We start from the raw sequence: 27,203 nt of genomic DNA on the forward strand, positions 1-27,203 counted from the left end.
AAAATTATTTATAATAAATTGAATATGCCGCAGCGCCCAAAATTTCTCTGGCTGCGCCGCTCTCACTATGGAACCGGCAGGAATCAAGCGCGTCTGGCCGTTTTACAGTTGTGCGGAGGCTCCACGCAGAGCTCTTGCAGTAGTCTACATAAGTGGCCTGATGTTTATGCTTGTGCGCTGGTGTGTGCGTCGAGCCACATGTGTGTGTGTGGGGGGAGTGTGTGGTAGAGGGAGAAGTGAGAGAGTGACGGCGATTATCTATGGAGCAAGTACCGACTCTAGAGTCCTAGTGAGAGAGTCTCCTCTTGTGCTTTCTGACCACGGCGGGAAATGTGTAGCAGGAAAAGTTAACCCTCTCATTGATTTCATGTTGTTTATGGAGAAATAGAACCAGGAAACGAGTCAGGGGAAATGCAACGCTACCAAGCCCATAGACCGCGACCAAGCCACGGCTTGTAGCTTACATTTTTAATGTCTAAGTCGAGCCTGCCACTTATCAGCCAAACAAAAAAAAGAAAGGGGCTACACAATAGCCAATCAGAAAATAGCACTATTTTATCTGGGTAAGATTTAATGCAACAACCAATGAAAAAAAAGCAAAGCATACAGACACTTCCCTAAACATTCGCTCATTCAGAGACCAGAGACCCAAACGTGGCTCTGTGTCTGTCAGAAGGTCTGAGATCTACCGTATCAGCAGAGCAATCACGTAATGCACAGCAGACTATGGTGCAGGTAGATTATTTTCTGAAATATATTGACTATTATAACTTTATTTTTCTCAAAGTATCACGACTCCTCCAAAACTCAGATAAAAGAGATATTTTGAATGTGCACAAAGTTTTGAACATGAGCAGAAATCTTGCTCTAACAAATCATATTACAGTCCAGGGGTTTATTAATTCATTAAAATGAATTAATGTATCATTGACGTGAATAATTGTCATATGCACATTTAAGGAGGTTACTTCCTCAACAAAAGATGCAAAAGGGAAGAGTAAATGATGCCTCTAGGCTACATGTGTGCTGACTCAGATATAATTAGAAAAGTCGATCTACAGGAGAATAAATAGATGAAAGCAATACAGAAAGCCTGAGCCTAACTGCAATATATTCCATTATGTTTTTATATTTGGATTATAATCTATGTTTACCTTTACATAAAGATTTCCAGCATAAATTGATTCAGAACAAGGTATAAATAGGTGCATACAAATTCACCAGAATGCAGGAAATGAAGAGTTTAATGCTCAAAATTTTCTGGGGGAGGACTCCCAGACCCCCTCATTATCATAAGTAACCATACAGAAATTGAATAAATACTTTGTATTTGGTCTAATTGTCAGTGCCATGTGTCAAATCTTTTATTGTGTAAATCTGAGCAATTATTAATAATAACAAAAAAAACACTAATAATAATAATATGAATGAAACACCCCTATTCCTGCGACTTGTCCAACCCGCCACCAATCTATGATCTTTTTTTTGGGGGGGGGGAGGTGTCACTCTTGCCTGTCTTCAAAACTTGAGAGCCCTGCCACTACTAACACAGGTGCGCTGCATTTGCAAGACTCATTTGAGGGAACTCTGTAAAAGATGGGGACAGGTTAATAAGAAAAACCGTGGTAAAGTTGGTTTTATATTGGACGTTGGATATTCGACACATTATTAAAATCTATTATGCAGCTTGCCCTTTTGACCTATTCATGTCAAACCGCTTTTGGTGAACTCAGCTAACTCCCCTACACATTGCACAAAGCTTATTTTTTCAATAAAAAAAATATCCTTTAATTTTATAAATATTTTATTATTATTATTTTTTGTAGACCCAATGTGACTCATGCAGAAGATGGTTCCAGATCTCTAGGATCTAGGATCAAACTAGGATCTAAAGTTTCGTGTTGGTAGCATTTATTTTGGTTGAGATATGTCAAAGTTGGTGTTCATAGTTACCTACACAAATTTGTGCGTAATTTGCAAAATTTTTGTCTAATAAGAATTCTATAAAATCAAAGGGTGTGTTTTTTGAGAAAATAAGCTTTGTGCAATGTGTAGGGGAGTTAGCTGAGTTCACCAAAAGTGGTTTGACATGAATAGGTTAAAAGGGCAAGCTGCATAATAGATTTTTGTAATGTGTCGAATATCCAACGTCCAATATAAAACCAACTTTACCACGGTCAAAGAAAAGTAAAGAAAATACAGTTTTCCATATTGAGGGACACTAAAGTTGAATTGTATTCTATATTTAAATAATGCAATATATTCTCTTAAATCCTCAACTGTTTCAGCACCTTTCATACATTTCACTGAACATTAGTGTAACTATATTGCTTTTTAGCTGCACAGAGATATAGAGACATGAGATTAAACTGTTTGATTCAACATTTTATTCACAGACAAATGGGTGAAATAAATAGAGGGGGGTGATTGTTGTCAAACTAACTACTGTCATCACCATACCATTTGAATCTGCAATACATTTACATCAGTCACTCTCAGTTAAATACATAAGTTAGAGTCAATAATTGGCATGTTACATTAGTGTGGTTTCTAATTTCAGTAATATTTTAGTTGTAGGTGAAGTTTTTATGCTTAATAAGTTTAGCAAAGGAATTGTTCTTCTTTCCAAGGCACGTCTCCTGACGTTCATGAGAAATATGCTACTTTTCTGCACAAATCATCTTTAGTGTGATTAAAACAGGTCAAGTAGAAAATAAGTAGTGTTACAAATCAAAACCAGTTGATAAAAACACAATCACAAATATAAAAATAAGAAATTCTACAGCAAGTTGCATATTGACATCATAAAAATCATAATAAAAAACATTTTCCAGTGTTGTATTGCTTGGACTTTGGTCTTGAAACAGAAAGAGCAGCAAGCCGACTCCCTGTGTATATTTTCTTTAACTTTGATGGTATCTGTGTTACACTGAACTATTTTCCTATGCAAATCAATGCCTCAGTATCAGTTCAGTGCAGTATATGATTGTATCTCATTAAATAGTTATAGTTAAGTTTCGAAAAAGTTAAACATATACTATATAAAACTCAACGTCCCAACTTCTGTGTTTAACAATGCCAGGACTACTACAGATGAAACATGTTCATATAGCTGGCTTTTTCATAATTAAACCTCCAAGGACCTCATTCCAAGTGATAAAGAAAAAGGATATTTGTAGGCAGTGTGAAATTTAGCATTTTCAAATATAAAGTTTATGCCTCTGCTGCCTTTACGTGTGCCATGTTTGCATATAGCTATAGTAGCCTGGATTTGTTGTGGTTTTGGGGCTTTGAGGTCATTTGCATTATTTCCATGTTTTTTTATTTATTTAATTTGGATCTACTGTAAAAGAAAGACTCATTCTACCCTGGTGTCTGGACTTCAAATGCTTTGCACAGTACATTGCATACATAAACATTTGAAAAAACAATTCTAAATCAAGTTTCCTAAACTGTCTATCTGTAAGAATATTAAATTTCAAAAATATGAGTGAATCTGGAGCTGAAAGCTAATACTCCCGGATGGACGAGTTCATTCCTGAGAAAATCTTCCTCCAGCTTCCCATTGACAATTACAAGATGGTTTTCCAGTAACAACACATTTTTAAGATGTGTTGTTTTTAATTTAATGAGCTCGCATTCTTTAATATGCCCTTCAGTTAATTAAACCAGATCATTTTCAAAAGGCAATTTATCTTCAGGCTTTAGCCTCCAAACAATCTTTTGTATACAAAAGTAAATAACAGTTAGAGCAGAACCAAGTTTCTCTGTTTCTGTCCATGTCTCTTGTACAACTCACTTGTAGTTTATCCATCTGGGTTTAAAAACAAATAAATAAACAAAAAAATATTATTTTCTTAAAACTAATCAAAATAATCTTGGCAGAAATTTGCATATTCCATGAAGCAATGCAGTGGATCCATAAAATAATACAGTGGTATGTTGCAAAATGTTAAACTAGATTAGTTCCTGCAGTAATCTTTACACCACACAAAAATGTAATCTCATCCTGTCACTTATACAGTGCTGTGCTGGTAAAAGGTTTACTTTAAAATGTAATGACTGAGAGCCCTACTACACTTTGCATTTTATATTACAAATTAACCAACTTTATTTTTTAGTTTGTTAGAATCAATAAAATAACATAATAAAATAGATTAAAAATTGCTGCCAATAAAATGAAGAGTGTGGTAAAAAAACGTTTCAGTCTATCTGAAATGTATAAACCCACGTAGCATTCTTATTCATGCACTAGGCCAGTCAATAAAATACTGTGCTGGCAATGGTTACATTTTAAATGTCATACTTGATGCAAAAAAAGCACAAAGAGGAATGAAAGATAATTACAAAAGTAGATGAGAAAAGTGATTTGTTTGTCAGTGTTTCAAAGAAGGCTGTTTGAAAAAGTAAAGGAGAGTGACAGGAAGTGATGTCATCATGCCTACCAGCTAATGTGGCTTCACAGCTTTACGGTCAGTTGGGATGGCTTTGCTGATGGCTGGCCGACATTTTATCTTGGTCCACAGTTTGGTACACTGGTCAAAGCAAGTAAAAATGGTGACGACATGTTGAACGAAGTATTGGCAGCTTTTGTCCACACAGAGGTTGAACAACAGTTCATAGTTCATTTGGTCACTTTAAAGTCAGAAATTGGTCTCGTCCATGATGATCACATATATATTGATCTCAGAGGTTAGTCTCATCCCAGGTTGGGTCGTTCATGTTCTTCAGAACTCTCCTGACAATCCTCTCCAGCTCTTTCCTCGCCCGCTGCTCCTCCTCCAGTGTCCTCTTCATCCTCTTGTTGTCCTGGAGATGGACAACCAAAAAAATAGGAGGAAAAGAGAGGAGAGAACAATGTAAGGAAGGAAGAAAAACAAGTGGAAAAGTGGAGGGGTGATATGAGATCATGTTTTGTTTGGAACTAACCCTTTGTTGATAATCTTTTATTGTTTATATTTTGTTTTATTTACACTCTTTGTATTTGCACTCTTTCCACTTTGTACTGCAACTGCTGCACAACAGTTTCCCTTGGGATAAATAAAGTTTGATCTTATCTTATCCACTTAACCACATGAATCTAGGTATAAACACACACAAGAAAAATAAATAAAAGAGATGCAACCATATGGAATTTTAGGGCTGATAACTAATATGAATCCCAATACCATTAGTCTTGCTAATGTGAAGGGATTCACGCTGACTTCTGCCTTTATGTCCTTAAGAATTCAACACATTTTGAGATATGTGGATTAACATTTACATACAGCTAGCTTTTGTTTTTAGCATAATACGTTGTATTTGTTTAACAGGCGTTTTGTTAAATTGCTTGTGGGTTTTGTTGCACTTATGGCAATGAGCAATGTCATTGTCGACTATTTTCAGAAATGTCATTACTAGTACAACAATAATAATTAAAAAAAATTTATTTATCAGAGGATCTCAGCCACCAATATATTTTGCACTCCCTAATTGATAATGCAGATATGTATTTGATCACATTAATAGCAACTTCCTGGGGACCCTCTGGAAAACCCTTCAATACCTCTATGGTTTGTTGGACCTACATTTTAACTCTATAAAGTGGGACATATAAACAGGAAACTGATGATAATGACAAGTCTGGGTTAGTAACAGGGACGGACTGACAATCTTGTGCGTTCGGGAAAAGTCCAGAACGGCACAAAGAAAGTCTAATAAAGCGATAAATAACAGCCAACACCAGGGGGCGCTAATACGATCACTTACTGTATATGCTATGTGTAAAAAAACTGAGGAAGAAGAGTAGGCCTACTAGTCTGGCTATCACCAACCCACAGCCTGGTCATGATGAGGGACAGACAGCAGAGTTAATTTCACATCAGCAAGAGGTACTGGTAAGTGCCAGGAGCAGGGCACATTATAATAGGCTGCCTTTATCCCTATCTTAGCAAATTGCATAGTCAGCTGTGCATCATGATTATGAAAATGATCGTGCCATTTAGTTCTGTCAAACTTAACGTGTTTAATAATTTCTGTTAGGTTAATTTGAAACGTGTTAGAAATTAATTGCGGGTTGCCCGTGATTTCACTTCGTTGTATATGAGAGGTTGTAGTGAGCTCACTTTTGCTGCTAGGATGAATGGTATTGAATTAAACAGGAAAACATCAGGCATGCATTGGTACCACTCTAAACGTGCTAACAAACAGGGAAGGGGCTAAATAATTCACCAAATTTAACCAAAAGTTTAACCAAAAATCCTAGCTAGCACTTTCTGTCTGTCTTCTGTCAGAGTGCAGTTTTTCCTTGTCTTTCATATTTTTTTTTTACTATTGTAGAACTGGCAAAGACCTGGTGGTTGTTTGTGAAAGCATCACAGATTAAATTAATAGGGCCTAGTCATTTTCATCATTTCACAGCCTTAAAGTGATGGTTTGGAGTAATTTCACCCTAGGGTCCTTTGCACCATGACCTCGAGCCAAACACCCCCCAGAAGCTTTTTTCACCTGGGTCGAACATTGGGAGAGTTAGCGTAGAGTAGCGTTATCAGCTGAATAGCTTAGCGCAGGGGCTAATGGATCCGAAGTGTCTCTTAACATTACCCCACTAATAACGCCCGAAATGATACCAAACGTCTATAGTGTTATAAAAATGGTTTATGCACTCATAAAACGATGGATTGTAAAGTTTGTAAGTACACCAGAAGTTTATGTAAATAACACTTGCCTGCTGGCTTCTGCTCTCTGCTGTTGTTGTTGCTGCTGTAAGACAAGTGCTTAGGGACATCTACAAATTACAACACCGAAAAGAGATGCAACAAAAATATTTATTAATTTAACTTATTTTTTAAAGTAAGTGCTGTAGAATAACTAGCAGGAGACAAGTTATAATTGAGGTAAGTTTGGAGACATTACCTTATTTAATCATTAAATTAATAAATATTTTTGTTGCATCTCTTTTCAGTGTTGTAATTTGTAGACGGCCCTAAGCACTCTTACTGCCCAGTAGTAACAGCAGCAGCAGCAGAGAGCAGAAGCCAACAGGCAAGTGTTATTTACGTACACTTCTGGTGTACTTACAAACTTTCCAATCCATCGTTTTATGAGTGCATAACCTATTTGTACTACTGTAGACGTTTGGTATCATTTCGGGCATTATTAGTGGGGTAATGTTAAGAGACACTTCGGATCCATTAGCCTCTGCGCTAAGCTATTCAGCTGATAACGCTACTCTACGCTAACTCTCCCAATGTCCGACCCAGGTGAAAAAAGCTTCTGGGGGAGTGTTTGGCTCGAGGTCATGGTGCAAAGGACCCTAGGGTGAAATTACTCCGAACCATCACTTTAATATGAATCAAAAGTGTAATATGACATTGACAAAATATTAAATAGGTTATTCAATGCTAATTCTTTAACACAAAGCAACACATATTATATCAATAATAGCCAATAACCTATCTTTAAAATCATTTGTTTATTCAGGTTGAAGATAATTGCAGCACAAAAGATGACAGGGAGAGTGCAGGGAAGTGCCAGGATGCTCTACATCACAATATTTCAAACGGCCCAAGTCAGATAGTCACAGCCTGGAACCATTTTTTTGCTTACCACCCTCAGCAAAAGCCTAAACACCTGTCTCTACAGAGAATGTTTAGTTGTAAAGATGGTACCAACCGCAAATGGCAAATAAACACAACTCCAATTATCATCATTGGTTTTGAGATGTTACTTGCTGTGAATACCTTGTCTGATAGGCTACAGTATTGTGGCATACTATCAGGACATCCTGGCTAGTGCGAATGGGCCCCTGGGCCTATTTGGGAGAAAGTCCAGGGCTGTTTTTTAGCTCCAGTCTGTCCCTGGTTAGTCATACATTTTTAAAAAACTGAGGACTCACCTGTTTGAGTCCCTGGACCTCATCTTTCAGACTGTACACAGTATCCACCAGACTCCTGCAGGAACAGAAAGAGCTCTACTGTAACACACCGAGAGTGATATACCACTGACTGAAACATCCTCGCTTCTCATGTTCACATCGTGGTTTGGGTCTCTGTGATTTCTTTGAAATTTCGTATATAGTATGTTTTTATCATGTTTAGCTCATGTTAAACTGATGTAATATGTTTATTTCACTGTGACACTCAGCCACCCCTGCATACATGCTGTGAATGCCTACAGGTTTTCATTTTATATTTGGTAAGTTTCCACTTACTGTGTGCTGTTTTATTGTGTTCAGAAGCCACCATTTTCTATATTTGTATTGTATCTTTTGAGTCTTTGTCCCCACTATCACTATTTGGGACCACTATCAAAGCCTAACTTATCTGCCTTAGTTCACATTAAGTATGCTGTACATAAAGACACACCTTCATCTCTCCTCTCTCACCTCTCCTCCACTACTGTTTGTCCATTGCTCCTGGTCTCCTCCACTATAATCTTCTCCTCCTCAGGGAACAACATCTGTACATCCTTCCTGCTGGAGCCTGATTGAACCGTGACAACAGTGTAAGTTATTAACCCTGCGTGATGTACAAACACATGACATGTGCGCACAAACATACATTTTAACATCAAAACAAACACACATCCAGCCATTAAATATACTGTATTATGGGGTATATGATTACTGAAGCTATACTCATGGGGATGCCCACAGGCTCATTCACAAAGACACACAGCAGGTGAAAGGTTTGGGAAGATTTATAAATATATACGTCTATCCCTAGTTGAAAGCTAGCTGGTTCACTGGCATGCCAGTGGTTTGCAACACCGATATCTTACGAGAAAATGAGGCAGTCCTGTAACTATGGGCGGTCCAGAGACTGTCATAATCCGAGTCCTCTGACTGGTCAGAACAAGGCAGGTTGCTGGGGAAACCAGCGACGGTGAGGCTGGTGTCAGCGAGTACATGGTTGTGCATGAGGTCAGTTCCTTGCCAGGCTGTACAATAAAGTAACCAGCAATAGATGGGGTTTGAACAAACCAAAGTGAATGTTGGGGGGGATGATATAAACCATAATGGATAAAGGATGAGGGTTTGGGAAAAACCATATTGTAGTTGTAAACAGTAATTTTAAAAACAAATATGAGATTTGAACCAAATGCAACCAGAAATAAAATGTTAGATTTAAGGAAACAAAGGTAAGACACCATTAAGAATAAAAGCAAGATGAATGAAGTAGTTCATGAAAAACAGTGTTTGGAGGATGAGGAAAGCAGAGCAGTGGATGGAAGACATAAAAAGAGAAGAGAAAGAAAAATATTGTTAGATCTGATAGCAGAGTACAAACTGGTGGTTAGCCGTAAGACAGCTAGCAGTGAATGAGTATGCCGATTTCTGTGTGTACTCACTGGAGTTGAGCGTCTGTCGTGTCTTGGCGCTGGTACAGTAGGCCTCAATCACTTTCAGTATCTGAGCATCCTCCTCTAGAGCTGCTGTACCTGCGACACAAGGACAGGGCAGAAGGACAGGTGAGATGGTGGAGATAAAAAAGTGTTAATTCTGTGCCTAGAATGGACCAGTTGCTGTGAAATTTAAAGCAAACTTTACAAGTTTAATTAAAGTTTATTATAACTAGGGTTGGGTATCGTTTGGTTTTTTTTTGATTCCGGTGCTAAATCGATACTTTTAAAACGGTGCCGGTGCCTAAACGGTGCCTGAACCGGTACTTTTCAATAAAGTAAAAAAAAAAAAAGAAAAAAAAGGCCATGGTCAAAATTAAAGATTTAATAATAATGTAATAACTATAACAATAACTTATTTCACCAGTAAATTGCTGTTGAACCCCAGATGGGAAAAGGGTATTTTACAATTACTGTGAATGCACCACGAGGCTACCTGTTTTAAATGAATGCACCGTCTGTGTTGTTTAATTCCGACAACGGCAGCTACGAGTGAACGCACCGCACCATCTGTGTTGTTTAATTCCGACAACGGCAGCTGCGAGTGAACGCACCGTCTGTGTTGTTTAATTCCGACAACGGCAGCTGCGAGTGAACGCACCGTCTGTGTTGTTTAATTCCGACAACGGCAGCTGCAAGTGAACGCACCGTCTGTGTTGTTTAATTCCGACCATATAAACATAGTACTACTAGTACTACTACTGTATATCTATGAATTGCGACAACGGCAGCTGCTGCGCTGCAGAGCAGACTGTTACATCCCGCTGTTGAAGTCCTCCACAGTGAAATACAGTCACACTTTACACTGTTTAACGTTAGCTGTCAGCATTTTACCGGTGTTTAATCCAGCTGCTAGCTAAAGGTAGGCTAACGTTACATGCTGTCAGGTGTAGTGTAAAGTCAAGCACCGAAATGAGGCACCGAAACTTTCGTTCTTATTCGGTCTCGTTACTACCGTTTACGTCGGCACCGGTTCCCTATTGGCACCGAGTTTCGGTACCCAACCCTAATTATAACCGATAATGTTGAATAAATCAAATGCAGATAATTTGTGCCTGGCTTAGTTTTGCTAATTAACTAATGTAATTGCAGCAAACATTGCAGTTATTTCAGCAGTGTTTGGTTCTTGATAGCAGACAGATTAACCAGCATATTATTTCTATTATTTACCATTACCCAACATAATTAAGTATGTTGTAAATTGAGCCCTTATGTTTTTGATAACTTAAAGTAACGAAATCCTGTGTAGAGCCAATAGAGAGACCTGTTTATTATGTTGCACCAAGGCTTTAAAGAACATCTCCAACAGCGTTTTTAACAGTTTATGGGCACATTTTCCCTTTGAAGTGGGGTGACTCAGTTGCTGAGTTTGCTGAGTTGGATACTTACTTTTTCTGACAGTAAAGTCCTCTTCTGAAGGTTTCCTCTCTGGCTTCCTCTTAGGGAGCAGCTTCTTCATGTTCTTAGGACTCTTACTCATATCCTACAAACAAAGACACAGACACATGTAAAGTAGGAATGTAGCTCCAATTTCAATTTACCAGGACTAAGAAAACTATAAATGCTTGGGATAAGGTCAAGGGAAAGAATTTGGAGAAAAAAAATCTAACTGTTAATCTAACCCTTAACACTAGAAAGGCCCACGGTTAAAAATGTACCTGTCTGGCATTTGTAAATGCATTTAACTTATAAAACCCCTTCATCTCTCAGTCCATGCCTATTCCTGAAATGGGTTTATTAATCATCTAGTGAGTTATGGGGGGTGTGGTATGAAAAGAAAATGAAAATATGATCATTTATTCCTAAAACCGCCAGTGGGTTATTTTTACCCGCGCTGTATATTGCTGCGCTCAGCATTCACAACACGGCCGGTCGCCTAGCAACGCGTATTGTTTACATGTCTTTTGACAAGGCGGCTGCCATATGATAAGCGAGAGCAAGCTAGATTTGGACATGAGTGACGGAGAATCAGCTCGGACAGATCAATGACCCGTCATTTTCATCAGATGAGGAATCTTCATTTGAGGACGAGGAGCGCCCAGCTTGCCCGTATCATCGCAGTACAGCAGCAGCCCTCAGACGCTGATGGGACAGGTGCCTCAGTTACAGTCAAGCAATAACGTTACACATCCTAGTTAGATGTAACTCGTGTAGCATTTTCTAATGTTAGCTTACTGCACTAGCTAAAGTAATTATAAATATTCATATTCTTTAGTGTCGGCTCAACCAATACGGGACAGAAGTGTCTACAACTGGGAGCACGGGCAGTCACAGCCTGTGTGTGTGTGTTTGATCTGTGATGAAGAGCCTAAAGGCCATAAACTGACTTTTAAATAGTTACTTTGTCAAGTCGTACTTATTTTTTGTTTTAATTATAAAAATGAAGAACTTAACTGCTTCAAGAAATGCCATATTTACGAGTGCTGATGCTGTTTTGGCAGCGGGTAAATATTACCCGCTCAGCAGTTTTAGGAGTAAATGGAATGCTGGCCTTTCTAGTGGTAAGGACCCTGTAGGTCCCCAGATCCCACTTTGAGCAACACATTTTATAAAGCCAGTGTGCAGCACCTCCTTGAAGCAGAGAGCAGCCGAGGGCCGGAGTGGAGGCGCAGGGCGAAGGCAGCTCAGGCTCCAGGGTTTAGGGGTACTCGGTGGCTCCAGGGGCCCCCACATCGGGCTGCTGCTGAGGGCCGTCCCATATGAAGAGGGATGAGGAAGGGTGTGGTAGGTGTGTCCAATGCTCCCTCCACGAGACTCTGAGTGTCTGGAGGGAGTGGCGGGTTGAGGGGGCAACTAGGAAAGCAGAGGAGACATTATAGATAACAGAAAAGATACTGTATGAGGGCAGTGAAGTAGATGAAGATCAACTGACTAACTGGTTAATTGTGACTTACTGTGTGACACACAGACTGAGGCTTGTGCGAGTGTGTGTGCGCAGCCGACGTGTGTGTGTGTTTGGTGAGAAGGTCCAGCCAGTCCTGCAGATCTTGCTGACTGTTACATGCCACCTGCATCCGATCACACTGGCCACCTGAAAAACACACACACAAAAAAGTTAAAAAGACACTAAAAAAATGACACTGCGTCAAGACATTTCACCCAAAGTCAATAATGAAGTTTAACAGAAGAAGAAAAGGTTTGTGTGAAAGCTTGCCGTTATATAGATATGAAACAACTGTGTGTCTTTGTGACCTCTGCCTGTTTATCTGTACATTTAAACAGTATTCAGGAGTTTTGTTGCTTGAGTGATACTGTTGCTTGTAAAATATGCTATAGACTCCATTATATAGGAGTGCAAATGTAAGCACAGTCGATAGGAACCAAATTCCACCTTTTTACCCTTCAGGTATCCAGTGTAAAGGTGCTCAAATCAGGCTGAAGTGATCTTGTCAATTAAAATGGAAAGGTTCACTAGCTAAATTATAGAAAGGGCTGACCAGATATTTCAAAAGCATTCTTCAGGTTGTCTCCGTCTTCTATTCTGGAGATGAGCATTCCTGACAGTGGCATCCTTCCCTATAGAGACACACAGAATCACACAATGTGTAAATCAGTGGACAAAAGACCAAACCACATTTGTATGCTGCTGAGAATGATATTATGAGTGCTTTTAAACATAATTTTAGTTAAATCTAATTTACTGTAGACATACCTGGAAGATGAATCCACTCATTCTCAGGCTGGCAGAAAGCATGAGCAGAGTGTGAGGAAAGAGGACGAGGTAGCGTTCATTTGACTCCTAAAAAACAAACAAAAAATACCTTTTAAGTAGTCTTTTGTGGTTGCTTTAAATGAACAGTCTTGTGTCTTCATTTGGGTCTGAACGCAACCTCAGTGTACGTTCACATGACACCTGTTTAGTTCAATTGTTTGGAGGTTCTGATGAGTACCTGACAGTTCTGCGTGTGGACTGTGGCCTGGGACATTTGGAGAACAGGGCCGAGAGTTCTGATGTCATCCCCCTCCCAGTTTCTGATTGGCTCTGTTAAAATCTGCAACTCCAGGTCCTTCTTCTTCCTCACCTCCTGGCACCGAGCCTGAACACACACAGAAGCATTCAAAGGCACATAAACGCACAAACACTCTAATCAATACAGCTTCTCTGTTGCCTGTTAGTTGTTATGATTACACATAAATGTCAGGACACTGATTAACTTAAACACAAACTACTGTAAGTAATCCTTCAGCAAAATAACAAATAAAGGCATGCCTGTCAAACTGTTTAAGAATGATTTTATTCAGGTTCACATCATATCCCTCATTTCTATACTACATTGGCAGTTACCAGCAAAGGTTCTTGATTTGGCTGTTTTACGAATACACTCTGATGTTTTATAAATGTTAAACATGTGCTGTGATAGGTGCTAGTGACTGTGAAACAAGCAAGGCATATTTAAGACAGCTTGAAGTGTATAAATATCAATCTAACTCATTTACATGTGTATGTGTATTTGTATCTTACTGCAAAGCTTTTAAAGTCCATAATTGAAGCAATAAGATCAGCTCTGTCAGGGTGTTGGTCCTAAGACAAAGACAAAGAAAAAGGAAAAAAACAAACATGTGAACTCAGTGAAAATAATGATTTCTTTCCAATATCATGCATGGAGATTAACATCCTGGCAAGCTCTTGTTTAGAAGAAAAATGACCAATGTTCACACAGTTCATTGCTATGTTATTTAATATCTATCTTTATCTGTACATTTGAAAAGCAGATGTCAATTGGCTTATCGGGTTTATTTGGATAACAACACAGATAGACAGGTAGGTTCAAGCTAACCTCCATATGTCTGTCCAGTTCTTTCAGCAGCGTCGGGTATCTCTCCAGTCTGGTGAAGGGTTTACTCAGACTAGTGGTCAGACTGAGGATCCCAGGAGCGGACGCCCCTTTTGACTCCATGTACTCCCCCAGTTCCTCGCTGTGATGCGCGCACACACACACACACACAATATACAAAATATATATTAACATACATTTGGAACAAACACACAAGAAAAATACATGCACACACCTGCAAACATAACATATCTACAAACACAATATCTACAAACAAACAACATATCTCAGACTGTACCTGTGTTGTGTGAGTACATTGACTGCAAACGGGTGGTTGGAGCAGTAGGCCACATAGATGATCTTCATCTGGGGCATCAGATTCAGGAAGAACCCCCCGATCTTCTGCTGGTTCTCTGGGAGTCTACACACACAAATGACATGTTAGACATAACACCTGCCAGTGCCACTGTTGGCATTTATGTAATAAAGCATAAAGATAATAGATGATAATTATGGGGCATCAGCTAGTGCTCAGGGTCGCTTTGGATAAAAGCGTCAGCTAAATGACACGTAATGTAATGTAAAACGTGTATAATGAATGTAATACAGAGGAAAAATCTAATAAATCATATAAATTTGGAATCTCTACATTTACATCAAGGCTGCTTTTAAGAACATAGAGGTTCCTCTTCAGCAAAATTGGTAATTTGGTGACAAACCGTACCAACCAAATACATAATAGTTGGTCAGTTTTGTCTGTTTGTTGATGAGATTTTAAGATTTCAATTACACATTTTACAAACTTTAAAAAGACACCTGCTGTATCTCACTGGACTACATCTACACAGGGCTCAGAGAAACAGACTTTTACTTTAGTCTACCACTAGATGTCTCTGTGGCTTTAATAACTGCCTACAAGCTCCAATAACAGGTCTGAGCTTCAGTTTGACTGCACCCCTCCTTTTTATAGCAAAGCCCGAGGATGTATTGTAAGTTAAACAGGATGTTAGCATGAGCAGTTCATCTGGGTTTTGTGCAGGTTTCAGAGAGCCAAGTTAAAGACTCTATAAGAGCTTTTATTCCTACCTGAAAGTGAAATAAAAACCAACAAAAGTATTATACTGTAGTAGGGGTCAAACAGATGAGTGATAGTTGGGTGTTCAGAAAACCTAACAGGGTGTATACAGTTTTTTTTTCCTCAACTAATTGATTTATTGTTTGGTCTGTAACCTGTCAGAAAATAATGACAAATCAGTATCACAGAAACCCAAGGAGTAATCACACATTTCAAAGAATTGAACCACAGAATGTTTGGTCAATTTGATTGAAAATAGTTAATTACAGTAATTTTCTTTTGATTACTGTCGATGGATTAATCATTTGAACTCTCCTTTTAACCATGCTCTGTACAGAAGCCATTTAGGTGTGCCCCATAGTGCAATTAAACTTGCCGGCTAATGTATCATGGTGAAAATACTATATTAGTGCACTGACTTTGTATGCTCCTCCAAAGACTGAACCAACATCTGCTGAAAGGTTGAGATCTCCTCCAGATTTCCCTGAATGTGACTGATGTCAACACTGCTGAGTCTGCAAAACAGAGGAGAGGAGAGGAGAGGAGACATTCATATTTTAATATATAACATATCAAAAATAGCTAAATTAGGCTAGTCAATCCAAGAAGGATATTAATTCATACTTGCATGACATCCAATCAAAATGGATCGCTGACATTTTGAAGAAAAGGCTGGTATAAATACATCACTATACTTGCCAAGCTCCAATATATAGGGATAGTAATTCATGCATTCTTTTTAAATATATGTATGTGTACAATATAGGACATAGGACACAGCCATTATGCATATAATATACAGTATATGCATGTTCTTATACTCTGTAAAATGTGAAGGATTATATTGGTATTGCAATAGATATGCTAGTGTGTGTGTGTGTGTGTGTGTACCGCTACCTCTAAAATCTGTCTCTATTGAATAAAACAATAAAAAGTGTAAAAATAACTCTACTTGTCTGTGGGATGAAGTGAGCGCAGGTAGGAGCCCAGGAGACTCTGTAGCTCCCTCGAATATTCACTCTCTGCTTCCAGGATGTTTTGTAGGACCTGACAGAGACATGAACCAAAAAACACAGAGACTTTCATATTAATTACAGTAAGCAATATAAAGAATAAGTAATGAAAAAGGATGCATTTGCCCATAAAAATCCCAATTCCCATAACATATATCTTATAGATGAAAATATTTTCTGTGCACCAGGTATGCAAGGCTCGAAGCTACTTATCATTTGCAATTATTATCACAGTGGAATATATTCAGATTTTGGAGTAGTAAGTCCAACTTGGAAAATATAATGGGTAAATAGACTCTTCTTTTGGAGCTTTCTATAAAAATGTGCTAAATTGAACCATCCACAATGACTCTATAAGCTGTTTGCTTATTAGCAGGAGATGTATTTTGTAATAAGCTAATGGAGAGAGATATCAGACCCTACGGGACCTGTAACACTGGCTCGAGTAGCTTATTATGGGTCTACCTCCACAGAATAATTGGTTAATCTCTCCACAACATCACACCCTCTCAGGAAGAGGATTTTGGTAATGAGTTGTTGCATTTTAGACACATGTTGCTGTGTCTCCCCTCAGGTCTGGAGGTAGTAAAATGTTGAAGCATATCCAATTATTTATCTATAATACATTTGTATGTATTGATTTTTTATTTAAACAAAGAATGATATGTAAGAGGCCACAGAGAGGATGCCAGTGCAGGCATTCACAACAAGAATATGGTGCAAATGCTGATATTTTTCAAACATGAAATACAAGCGTGGCCTTTGACAAACTACAGACAAAGAAAAAAGCCTAAAGCCTGAATCTTCTACTTATACAAGCTTCTGTTCCGTCCATTAGAAGAAAGACAAAAACATTTTTATTTATATCGTTTTGTTTTGCCTTTCTGTCTGGGAACAGCTTAGACTTCAGGCAGGGACGGTGAGTGAGTGTGTCAGGTACCCCAACCGAAGATGGACTGTCTAGAGAGACTGCAGAGCTGGCTGCATTATTAAAAGACACACGCTCACACACTCACCGGCAGAAGCCAACCCTGGGGCAAGGCTGCCCCAGAAACCACTGAGATGGAAGAAATAACCTACATTACATCTGCTGCACTCTGACACACACGCACGCACACACACACACACACACACACACACACACACACACACACACACACACGTGATCAAATACACACGCACAAACACAGCTACACAATCATTAATTGGATTTGCACATGAAAAATAAATTGATTGTACAAAAGCAGGCTCACATGTGAGAACTATCTGTTAATTCAATTCACTCCATCAGTCTAACCAGGAGAGATAGAAAGCATACACAAAGGAGATATTTATTATTATTATTTCTGGGTAATGATATCTTCAGTATTCATTACCAAGAAGTCTATATCTTCAGTATTCATTACCAAGAAGTCTAACACGTACCCTGAACTAAACCTAGAACGACCTAATTCAAATTCAAAATCGTAATCATAGTCCTAACCCTAAACTATTCTGGTAGAAGTGAGAGCCGGTAGATTTCCATCCTCTTTCCACGATTGTGACAACATTTGGTCATCATAAAAAAAAAAAACAGGACATTTTTTAGTCACACATGCATACAGACACAGAGTTTCTTAAGAGTATGATGCTCACCACATTGTAGTAGGTCTTACTGATGATGGTGGTGTCAAAACCTTTGGGGGGGCTTTTCAGTGTCCCAGACTTTGGCTTGTCAGATGTCTTGTCTAAAAAGAGATAGAAGGAGAGAACAACTCAAAGACCAGATGGACACTATAACAAGGTTTAAGCAAGTTACATCAAATTACAGTAAAAAACGGCTCCTTTACTGTATGAAGTTCTAACTGCAGGGCAATGTTGTGTACATAGATTCTACAAAATGTAGGACAACCAATGATTGAATGCTTTACTTTACTGACTCCACAATGTAATTTCACTGTCCTGGTTATTTTTTTTTACAACATTGTTAAGCCAATAACAGCGCATGCTGTCATATCCTGCAGTTTACTATTGTCCTTTGCAAACATTGCAATGTAAAGCCAGAAGACTAATAAGCATTTTTTTTTATAATGGGAAGCTAAATGCACTTTTTAGACTTATCTCACTGACTAGAGGAAGTAAACTACAATCATAATGCTATGAAAGATACAAGGAAGTATTCTTTGCTTAGCTTTTCTTTTGATGATAAGACTAATCTTGGTCTTGGAGCAGAAACAAAGGACAGTCCAAAGACTACTGTATAACCTATAGTTCTTTGCTTTTCATGTGTCAGTCTCAATAACAATGATTTATGTCAGTAAACCAAGATGACATGCACTTTTCAGCCTCCTATCTCAGACATCATACTCCCACTCCCACTGGCCATATGCATTTACTGCCATTCCTCAGTGCGCCAATATCATGGTCATTGTTTTCTGCTGTAAGCTTTAATTTAGGAAGTTCCTTTCTATACAGCAGCTCAGGCACTTCCTGTCTTTGTGTGCATGTGGAACTTCCTTCCTTAGTTCCTGCCTTCCCTCCTTCAGAAAGCAACACAACCAGCCAACATAATCAAACCACGAGGATATGGCTCTTACAAGCACAGGAGGCAGCCGTTAACAGCCTTATGAACTCAACAGTGACAAACTCATCAATCCTAAAATGTAACAAATAAGAGAAACACCCTACAGATAGTGCTCTACTTTAAGTCTGTACACCGAGTACAAACACACCGTTATCAGCAACATTACCTAGTGAAAAAAAAATTGGTGGTGGACGTGGATTAAATGAGCTTAAAAGGCCTTCATCTTCTCTCAAGGTATCCAAACACTTCTCGATATAAACTCCATGAAAGTAATGCCTTCATTATTTTTACAATCTATTGTTGGTTATTACAGAGGGAAAGTACCGCAAAAGGTACTGTTGGTACTGGATTTAAGCTACCAGTGAAAATGTGAACGGTACCCAACCCTTCTCGCCTGGGCCACATCTCTACGCGCTATAGCGGCCTGAGTATGCTCCCTCCTTCCCCTGCCCAGGCCACATCGCTACCTGGATGTGTGACGGCTAGACAGAATAAAAGAGGACACGCCGGGTCTCTACATGAGCCGCAGCTGAGCCGCGACTGATTGAACCGCGCTTGTAGTTATAGTTACGAAGAAAAAAGAGGTGCACCCACCGCTTCCTTTCAGCTCCCGTACATAGTTACTGGGGAACCACCCAGAATTGCCGTTGAACGAGCCTTCCCACCAGCCCCCATCCTCCTGCCGGCTCACACAGATGATGTCGCCCTTGGAGAAAGAGAGTTCGTCCTCATTGGTCTGCTGGAAAGGAAAGCGGGCCTTGAACAGCACGTGGCCACACCCACTGCCCTCTGACATGTCCTGAGGAAGAGGAGAATAAGAGCTGACTGAATCTGTGAGTTTTCATAACAGACTAATATCAGTTTTGTATATCTAACCCTAGTCAGTGTTTGTCAACTGTCAGTAACTCACCAGGCTGCGGTACTGAGGCTGCAGGACTTTTGAGGAGCGACTCTGAGTGTTCAGAGAGTCAAATGACTTGATCCTCAAGTGTGAGGAGAGCGGCACACACTCACTGTCTTCAGAAACACCTAAATCTGCACACAGTGGTTTAATAAAATTCATTATAAGCCCTGGTAAGATAATGATACTAATACTAACAATAAACCTAGAGCATTTATCAAAATAATTTTATTTTATAAAGTACAAAGTTGCATATAATACTAATACTTACACGATTAGAACTGCTTTTAATAATAATGTGCACAAAAATATAAACTTTAAACTCTAAAAGTTTATATTAGAGCACTAGCAATACAAACTAAGTAAAATAATAGAAAAATGAAAAGACTGCAAACTTAAAAAGTGTGCCTTAAAAAAAGAAACAAATCATTACTAACACATAAACACAATAATCCTACCTTCAGTAGCTTTGTTGAGGGCAACCAAGGAGTTTAGGACCTTGGAGAAGTTCAGTCCCTGCAGGAGGTCATTGACCTCAAAAGGCTAAAGGGGAGGAAACCAAATAAAGAATATGAAATCATTTTTAAAACAGCAATAAAACAATGAGGAGTTTGAGACAGAGGAGAAAAGAAAAAAACATCTTGCATCGGTTCTCATGAAAACATATGTCAGCCTAAAAATGAAGAAATTCTGAGTTTAGTGGGGGTTTACATCCCTGCTCCTACTACAGTCTGGAGCAGGATTACTCAAAGTCTGAGCTTCCCCTTGTAATCTCCCAATCACACACACACACACACACACAGTCATAATCAAAGTACCTCTGAAGCCCCTAATCTTGTGTATACTGTACACTAACTGACTTCTACATTTTCAAGGCATGAAGGTAAGCAATGTGGGGCGTGAAAGTCATAGCTGAAACATTGTGATTTAAAAACGTATTTTAAATAAAATGCCCATGGGTAAATTCTGAGAGCAGCCAGAAATAGTTGAACATAAGATTTACTAAATCCTAAATCTGCTATACTAAATCCTAAATCTGCTATTCTTTACCGATTGGGTCTCTTTAATCTAATGATAAAACTACACTGTTCTTTAATGTATTCCTCCTTGAACGCACTTGGCCTGATTTATATACACAGGCTGATTAGTATTCAGGGCAGTATGGGCCCAACAGTTAACACACACTTTCATCTCTCCCACTGGCATTGGGCCAAGATACCATATGAGGCTTTCTATGCACTGCTGCATTAGAAATGTACCAGTGCTAAGGTTGCATTTGTACACATTTTAGGTCTTTAGCTGCCGCGCTTCCACTACAATAATGTATCAATGAAAATGATCAATACAGAAATCTGACACTAAGAACCACATGCAGAGTGTCAGCAACAAAGAGAGGCACTTGCAGAAGGATCTCATACCTCACTAATGGAGAAAACATGCAGTTGATATTGAACTATTAGATCTAATAGTTCAATATCAACTATTCTTTCGGGGACCAATCTATCTATAGAAAGAATTTGGTAGATTTTATGTTTGTCTTTGTTAATTATCATGAAGTAAACAAGGATCTCAACTGGCTCAATAAGACACAGGACATCTCTGCTACTAATGTCTAATCAGAGTCCAGTATTATGAAGTGTTACATTCCTCTAATTCCACATAATGCATTATTTGTCATGAAGATTATTTGTTCATCTTTAGGAACAATTTAGTTTTACTGCACTTGAAAATTGTCTTTACTTTCACCTTGTACTTAATAAAGTAAAACCTGCTTTGAATGTATACATCTTGGAATTAAAATTAAAATTGTTTTCATGAAATGAGTGTCTTCTTTAAGTTAATAAACACAATTTGACATAAATTAACAGTAAAGGTAAATGTAGTTCCGTCTTGCAGGTTATAGTGAAAATACTCTCATGCAGCTGTTAGAAGCACATAATCACAGCATGCTTAAAACAAACGCCTGCTATTGGTCAAACAGCTTACCTGATAACAGGGAGCGCTTGATTTAATGCGGCATACTCTAAATGCACAGAATCAATATTCCACACGATTAACTTTAATCAACAGCAAAAGCCAAATTTATGAACTGATTAACTGTTTAGCTCAGAACTCAACCACACTCATACTGGCACTTGCTGTCCACTCTGTAATCCTGCTCTATTGGACCGACCGTCCTCTGCTTGTCCGAAGAGTGTCTGGGAGAATTACTATGCTGATGTCAGTCAGGCAGCTGGTAATGGAGGCCTTGGCTTCCAGCAACATGGCTCACATGCCTCTAATCAACGTGATTGAAAATCCACTGACTGCCTGATGTGTTGCATTGCGTCAGCCCACCCTTCTCTCCTCTATTTCATCTGTTCATACTCTTTACATTTCTCCTTTACCACAGATTCATGATTCTGTTTAAAGCCATCCCTCTCACTACGTACTGACTTGGCTTTAAAGGGACATCAAAATCATTTTCAAGTCTGGAGCAAAACCTTGTTATAGGTCTACAGCCCAGGACTTATGTGTTGCATAATCTGCTCTTTTCCATTATGATTATATGGCTTTTTCCCTGGCTAAGATCAATAGTGTGTGTGTGTGTGTGTGTGTGTGTGTGTGTGTGTGTGTGTGTGTGTGTGTGTGTGTGTGTGTGTGTGTGTGTGTGTGTGTGTGTGTGTGTGTGTGCGCACACACACACACACCTCTCTACACACCCACTGTGGGGCAGGATATAACCTGGCTTGACCCACTGTTGTGCAAACACAGACACATGCACACACCCTACTACGTGTTTTTGAGCTCTGATAACAATACAGATATTATGTTAAATAAACATGCCAACAGCCAAAGAGCATTTCAATTTGTATACCAACAAATAAATAAGTCTGCCTTTTTGACCAAAGGCCAGCTCTCTCCTACTCATCAGCTCAACCAAATCACATTTTGTGTGAACACGTGGCCTAATGAACAAGTTGGGTCTGACTTCGGATCAGAAGATTGAGGGTTCACACCCCTTTGTGGTTGAAACCTCCAATATCATTTGAGGAATCACGGTGATGGCCAGCAAGTAAACACAATGCAAGCAATCCTACTGCTGTATGTAACTTGATACAAAGTTTGAGATAACAGAGAGTATTTTGCTCTGCAGAAATACACATAAGAACGTGGGAATCAATTCAACTCTCACATGTAAACCAAGCCGTCTAATTCCCCTCCACAGAAGTTAACTTGGAAAGTAGTCACGCCTGACTAAACATTCAAAACTGGTCCAATTTAGTTTTTTCTGTCCCTGTAAACACACTGTAAAGCTTTAAATCACTATTTTTACATTTTTACAGTAAATGGTGGGTTTATAAGTAAACAGCCAGGGTTGGAAATAAGCACCAGCCACCAGCCAAATGCTGGTAAAACATGCCAGTGGCTGCTAGATTTGGTTCACTCACTAGCCAAAAAAAAACCTGTAGTATGGGAGGTGGTCATACCTGACTGAAGATCGAAAACTGGTCCAATTTTGTTTTTTCTGTCCCTGATTAATTATGTTGGCTAGTTGGCAGGCTAGTTCACTCAGCTAGTTAGACTGTGGTGCTAATCTGGAATCCAGACACAAGCACACCTTACTACTTCCAGGCACAAGTACACACCATACTACTTGTTTCTGAACTCTGATGACAATACAGATATTGTTTTAGATAAACATGCCAACAACCTAACATGAAGAATTGGTACGTGATTTACCAACAATTAAAGCCATCAGTTCCAACTTATAAACCCTTTATAAATGGTGACTTATAAGAAGGTAGTACCAGAACAACTCCAATTTTTGGCTTACATAAATCATTAGTGTCTATTATGAAGCACTCATTGGATGTCACCTTTGTATTTACCACTATATTAGTGGTTAGATGTCTGAATGGCTAAGAAATAAACATTTAATTAGTTTAAAAAAATCAAATGTATTTGTAATGTATTGCTCATTTTCATGGAAAGTCAGAAAAAGAAATTCCCACCACATTAAGCTCAGGTTGCTAGTGGGGAGGCTAACGTTACACCTGTTGCTCGTGCCGTAAACAGGAGTAACGGCTGGGCAGTATAAAAGACGTCTGATAAACAGCAGGATACATACGTTTTAAAAGATGGTATAAATAATAAATAGGTTTAAATGAGGTCATCTGTTTTCTAGACTTCATAACGTTACTGTGTAAGTGCATTAATAAATACGTTATTATGTTAACTCACCTCCACACCGAAAGCCCCGCAGCCTTTAATAAACTCGGTAATGTTCCTCTGACACTCGTTGTCGCCCCTCGGTTCCTGAAAAAACTACACACAAAAAGAGACTAAATAAGCTTCAAATATTCACACGAAATATTAATAAACTGCTAATGAATGTGAATGCTTTTTTAGCATGAAAATAATCGTATTTCAGGCGTTGCTAGTGCGCTTGCTGCTTACCAATATCAAGCTCGCTAAAAAAATTAGCTAAACTTCCGGTTTCAACTTTCAAACTAAGGCATTATGAGAGACGTTATCATACGTTTTGTGTTTAAAAATGGACTTTCGATAAAAGTTACATTTACCATTATGCTATTACAGTTAGTAAGTAGATACCTATATGTTGTGATCTTGGGTATCTTTATTTTTTCAATTACTTCTGAGTGATCAATTGAGTTTTTAATATTGTCCTCCAATTTACATCATTTGTCATTTCGGCCAAAAAAAAAAAAACTCAGCTACAAAATATATATCACATAACTTGGAATGAAGTCTGATGCCGTCACTAAAGTGGACCAGCTATGGCAAAGCTGTTCCTAGAGGAGGTAAAATAAACAGTAAGGGGTGATCAAAGCAAGCTGCTGACACGTTTAATGCCCTTATTTTGAAAGAAGCAGTGCCTCACTATGTGTTGAGTTGTAACAGAGGTAGGCTACTTTGATAAAGAACTACAATCTCACAGGGAAGTTGGATAAGTCAAAGGAGGATATGACGTTGACAGGTTGGTCGAGAGAGAGAGAGAGAGAAATAAAATATAAATACATTTTTTTGACAACAAACAAAAAAAACACAAACAAATCTCTAAATACTTGTGAATAATTGCAATTGGGATGTTGTAGGCTATTGCTTATTGCTCATATTCAGCTTGTTGGCTTTTTCCCCTTCCTTTATTGTGTTATGTATCTTTTTTGTCCATGTTATAGTGAAAAAGCCCAAAGTCCACCCTAAAGGGACTTAGGCTACCAACTTCCAGAGAAAACACTGTTCACAAACTGCTCCAAACAGCTCTATTGTAGTCCAGCCTTTACTTCCGTGACGAATGGGCATCACTTTGTAACACACGCTATAATGCTTGCCTAGCTGCTAGCCTGGCACTGCCTCATGCTCTGCAACCACAGACAGTGAAATTAATGGACAAAGCTACGCCGTAGATTTCCACTGAGACCAGTGCAGGATATTAGAAGCACTTTTCCGGTGATGGCTGAGCGTTACTGCGCAGCCTCCAACTGAGCTTGACGACGTAGATGTGACGTGAGCAACCTGTCTGAAAGTCTTCTGGTAGCTGTGCCAAGAGCAATCTCAATCATTCCAAATCTTGCAGAGACGGAGAGCGTAGGTATATGTAAGGAGATAACATGGGCACATGTTAATTATTGCTAACTAAAATGCTAGTTAACTTAGTAATTAAACTTAAACAGTTAATGTAAGTCGAAACTGCCTGCAAGCTTCTCCTGACTATACGGTAATTTGTCTACTATGCGACAGAAAGTCGCGTGGTTTATGACACAATCGTTTTTGTTATTTTTTTAAACAATGGACAAATAGAGTCTTTAAACGCTTCAGATGTAAAGTTATTCGCTGATGCCAAAATGAATGGCAGTCAATGGAATGCTAACGGCAGATAATGACTTATTAGCAACAAAATGGCTCCATAGGAGGTACGCTTTGCAGAGGCTCGCTTACCCCCTTATCCACAACTGAGAAGCTAGCAGTACTTACTGCGCATATGTGACTCCCAACAAAGATGGTACAGAAGTGAGATGTCTCACTCTGTAGCTAAAACAGAGAGCTCAACACACAGGGTGAAAAGAGGAGCTGCAGCAATGTGCAGGACAACAAAAATATGGTGTTTTCTGAAAATTAAACCACATAAACCTATTCTCGTACAACCTCTAAATACAATTATGAACCTGAAAATGAGCATAATGTGAGCACTTTAAGGCCGTGATTTGTAAATACTAGGCTACTCTAGAACTCTTAAAACATTTTACTGTGAACACAATGAATAGGCTACATGAATGAATAAATAGCCTCATTATGGGTTATTTATTCTAGCTATAGGGTCTAACGTTTCTATGTTATACTGATTTTCATGTTTTTATATAGCCTACCATATATATATATATATATATTCAATAATGGGTTGTTTTATTCTTCCATCGTCCTTTATCCCTCCATCCACTTACTTTGTCCACCGTCCCGGGTCGAAGTCGCTCCAGCAGCCTGCACAGCACCGCTCCATCCTGCAGAGACGCCTGGAGGAAAGCCTCTGGATCCGAGATGCTTTTCTTGGGAGACTCTAGGACCCCCAGTGTTATGAGCCACGTTACCGTCTGTTCGGCCGAATTCATGACTTGATCTTTAATGTCATAAAACAACAGCAGCAGCAACTAGAGCAGAAGCAGCAGCGTCCGCGCTATCCTACTTGTGGTCAGTCCAAAATAAGACAGGAGGGTCAGCCCCGCCTTGTTTGAACATTACAGTCAACGCGCACTGGTTGGATCAGACAGCCTGTTGTTCCACAGTAAATGTGATAATGACAAAGGTGGTCCCTTCCTTTAACCTTCTAACAGCTTTGTTTTCTCTCTCTCTCTCTCTCTCTCTCTCTCTCTCTCTCTCTCTCTCTCTCTCTCTCTCTCTCTCTCTCTCTCTCTCAATGGATGTTGGCATCACCTTTGCTTGTGTGCACAACTGTATGAGCAGAACCAGAGTCAAAAGACTGTGACACGACTTCCTTTGACAGTTTTCAAATTAAAAGCATAAACTAAAGTTTGTTTGGAGTTGGCAGTCTTTTTGTATCATTACAGTTTCTGTCTTTTTATTTATCCATTATTTTTATGTTATATTTTTTGGCAACGCAAATGTATTTACATGCAATGATAGCCTACAGTTGTAAGCATTGAAATTTAAATTTATCTAATCTAATTCAAATAAACTCAACTAGAATGACTGTTGGAATACAATATCACCAAAGCATTAGTTGCAGTGTAGGTATGTAGCCTACAGGAGGCTACAATAAAGGTCTATAATTTAATTACAAAAGGCATACGAAGGCGAGACAAAGGAAATTGAGAGCGTACTATTATTATCATACCATTCACAAAATCATTGTAAAATAAATCATGTATCATTCATGGTGCCATGGTGTGTGTTTATATGTATTGTGTCAATCAATCAATTTTTTTTTTTTTTTTTTTTTTTTAATATTTGAATATTATTTGAACATGGTCTCTTT

General features: G+C 38.8%; 1 protein-coding gene across 3 annotated transcripts; it reads right to left on the minus strand.

Annotated features, from left to right (window-relative positions):
* Nucleotides 1-2,369: 2,369 nt before the first annotated feature.
* arhgef7b (Rho guanine nucleotide exchange factor (GEF) 7b) lies at nucleotides 2,370-26,319 on the minus strand. 3 transcript variants are annotated; one of them, XM_039793574.1, is made up of 22 exons: nucleotides 26,155-26,319; nucleotides 23,933-24,016; nucleotides 20,167-20,251; nucleotides 19,718-19,842; nucleotides 19,402-19,606; nucleotides 17,880-17,971; nucleotides 16,184-16,278; nucleotides 15,651-15,746; nucleotides 14,455-14,577; nucleotides 14,160-14,298; nucleotides 13,844-13,903; nucleotides 13,272-13,418; nucleotides 13,034-13,120; nucleotides 12,819-12,897; nucleotides 12,276-12,412; nucleotides 11,950-12,174; nucleotides 10,771-10,864; nucleotides 9,331-9,420; nucleotides 8,761-8,919; nucleotides 8,366-8,462; nucleotides 7,877-7,931; nucleotides 2,370-4,809 (listed from the first exon to the last, which is right to left on the minus strand). In XM_039793574.1, the coding sequence occupies exons 1-22, from the start codon at nucleotides 26,317-26,319 to the stop codon at nucleotides 4,687-4,689; spliced, it is 2,562 nt and encodes an 853-aa protein (XP_039649508.1). In that variant the 3' UTR covers nucleotides 2,370-4,686. The 3 variants fall into 3 exon arrangements, 2 of the variants coding, with proteins under 2 accessions (XP_039649508.1, XP_039649509.1); XR_005638527.1 differs by having other exon boundaries at nucleotides 4,777-4,809; nucleotides 8,346-8,462; XM_039793575.1 differs by lacking the exon at nucleotides 8,761-8,919 and having other exon boundaries at nucleotides 4,687-4,809.
* Between the last annotated feature and the right edge of the window lie 884 nt (nucleotides 26,320-27,203).

This window comes from Perca fluviatilis, chromosome 24, assembly GCF_010015445.1.
Source record: "Perca fluviatilis chromosome 24, GENO_Pfluv_1.0, whole genome shotgun sequence".
NCBI lineage: Eukaryota > Metazoa > Chordata > Actinopteri > Perciformes > Percidae > Perca > Perca fluviatilis.

Bases quoted from the DNA above. Each gene is read 5' to 3' on its own strand.
- arhgef7b (XM_039793574.1), bottom strand. From the start codon at position 26,319: ATGAATTCGGCCGAACAGACGGTAACGTGGCTCATAACACTGGGGGTC. The intron at 13,419-13,843 runs GTAAGATACAAA...GTGTGTGTTCAG, and splicing joins TGGACTTTAAAAGCTTTGCA to GCTCGGTGCCAGGAGGTGAG. The intron at 8,920-9,330 runs GTGAGTACACAC...TTTATTGTACAG, and splicing joins ACGACAGACGCTCAACTCCA to CCTGGCAAGGAACTGACCTC.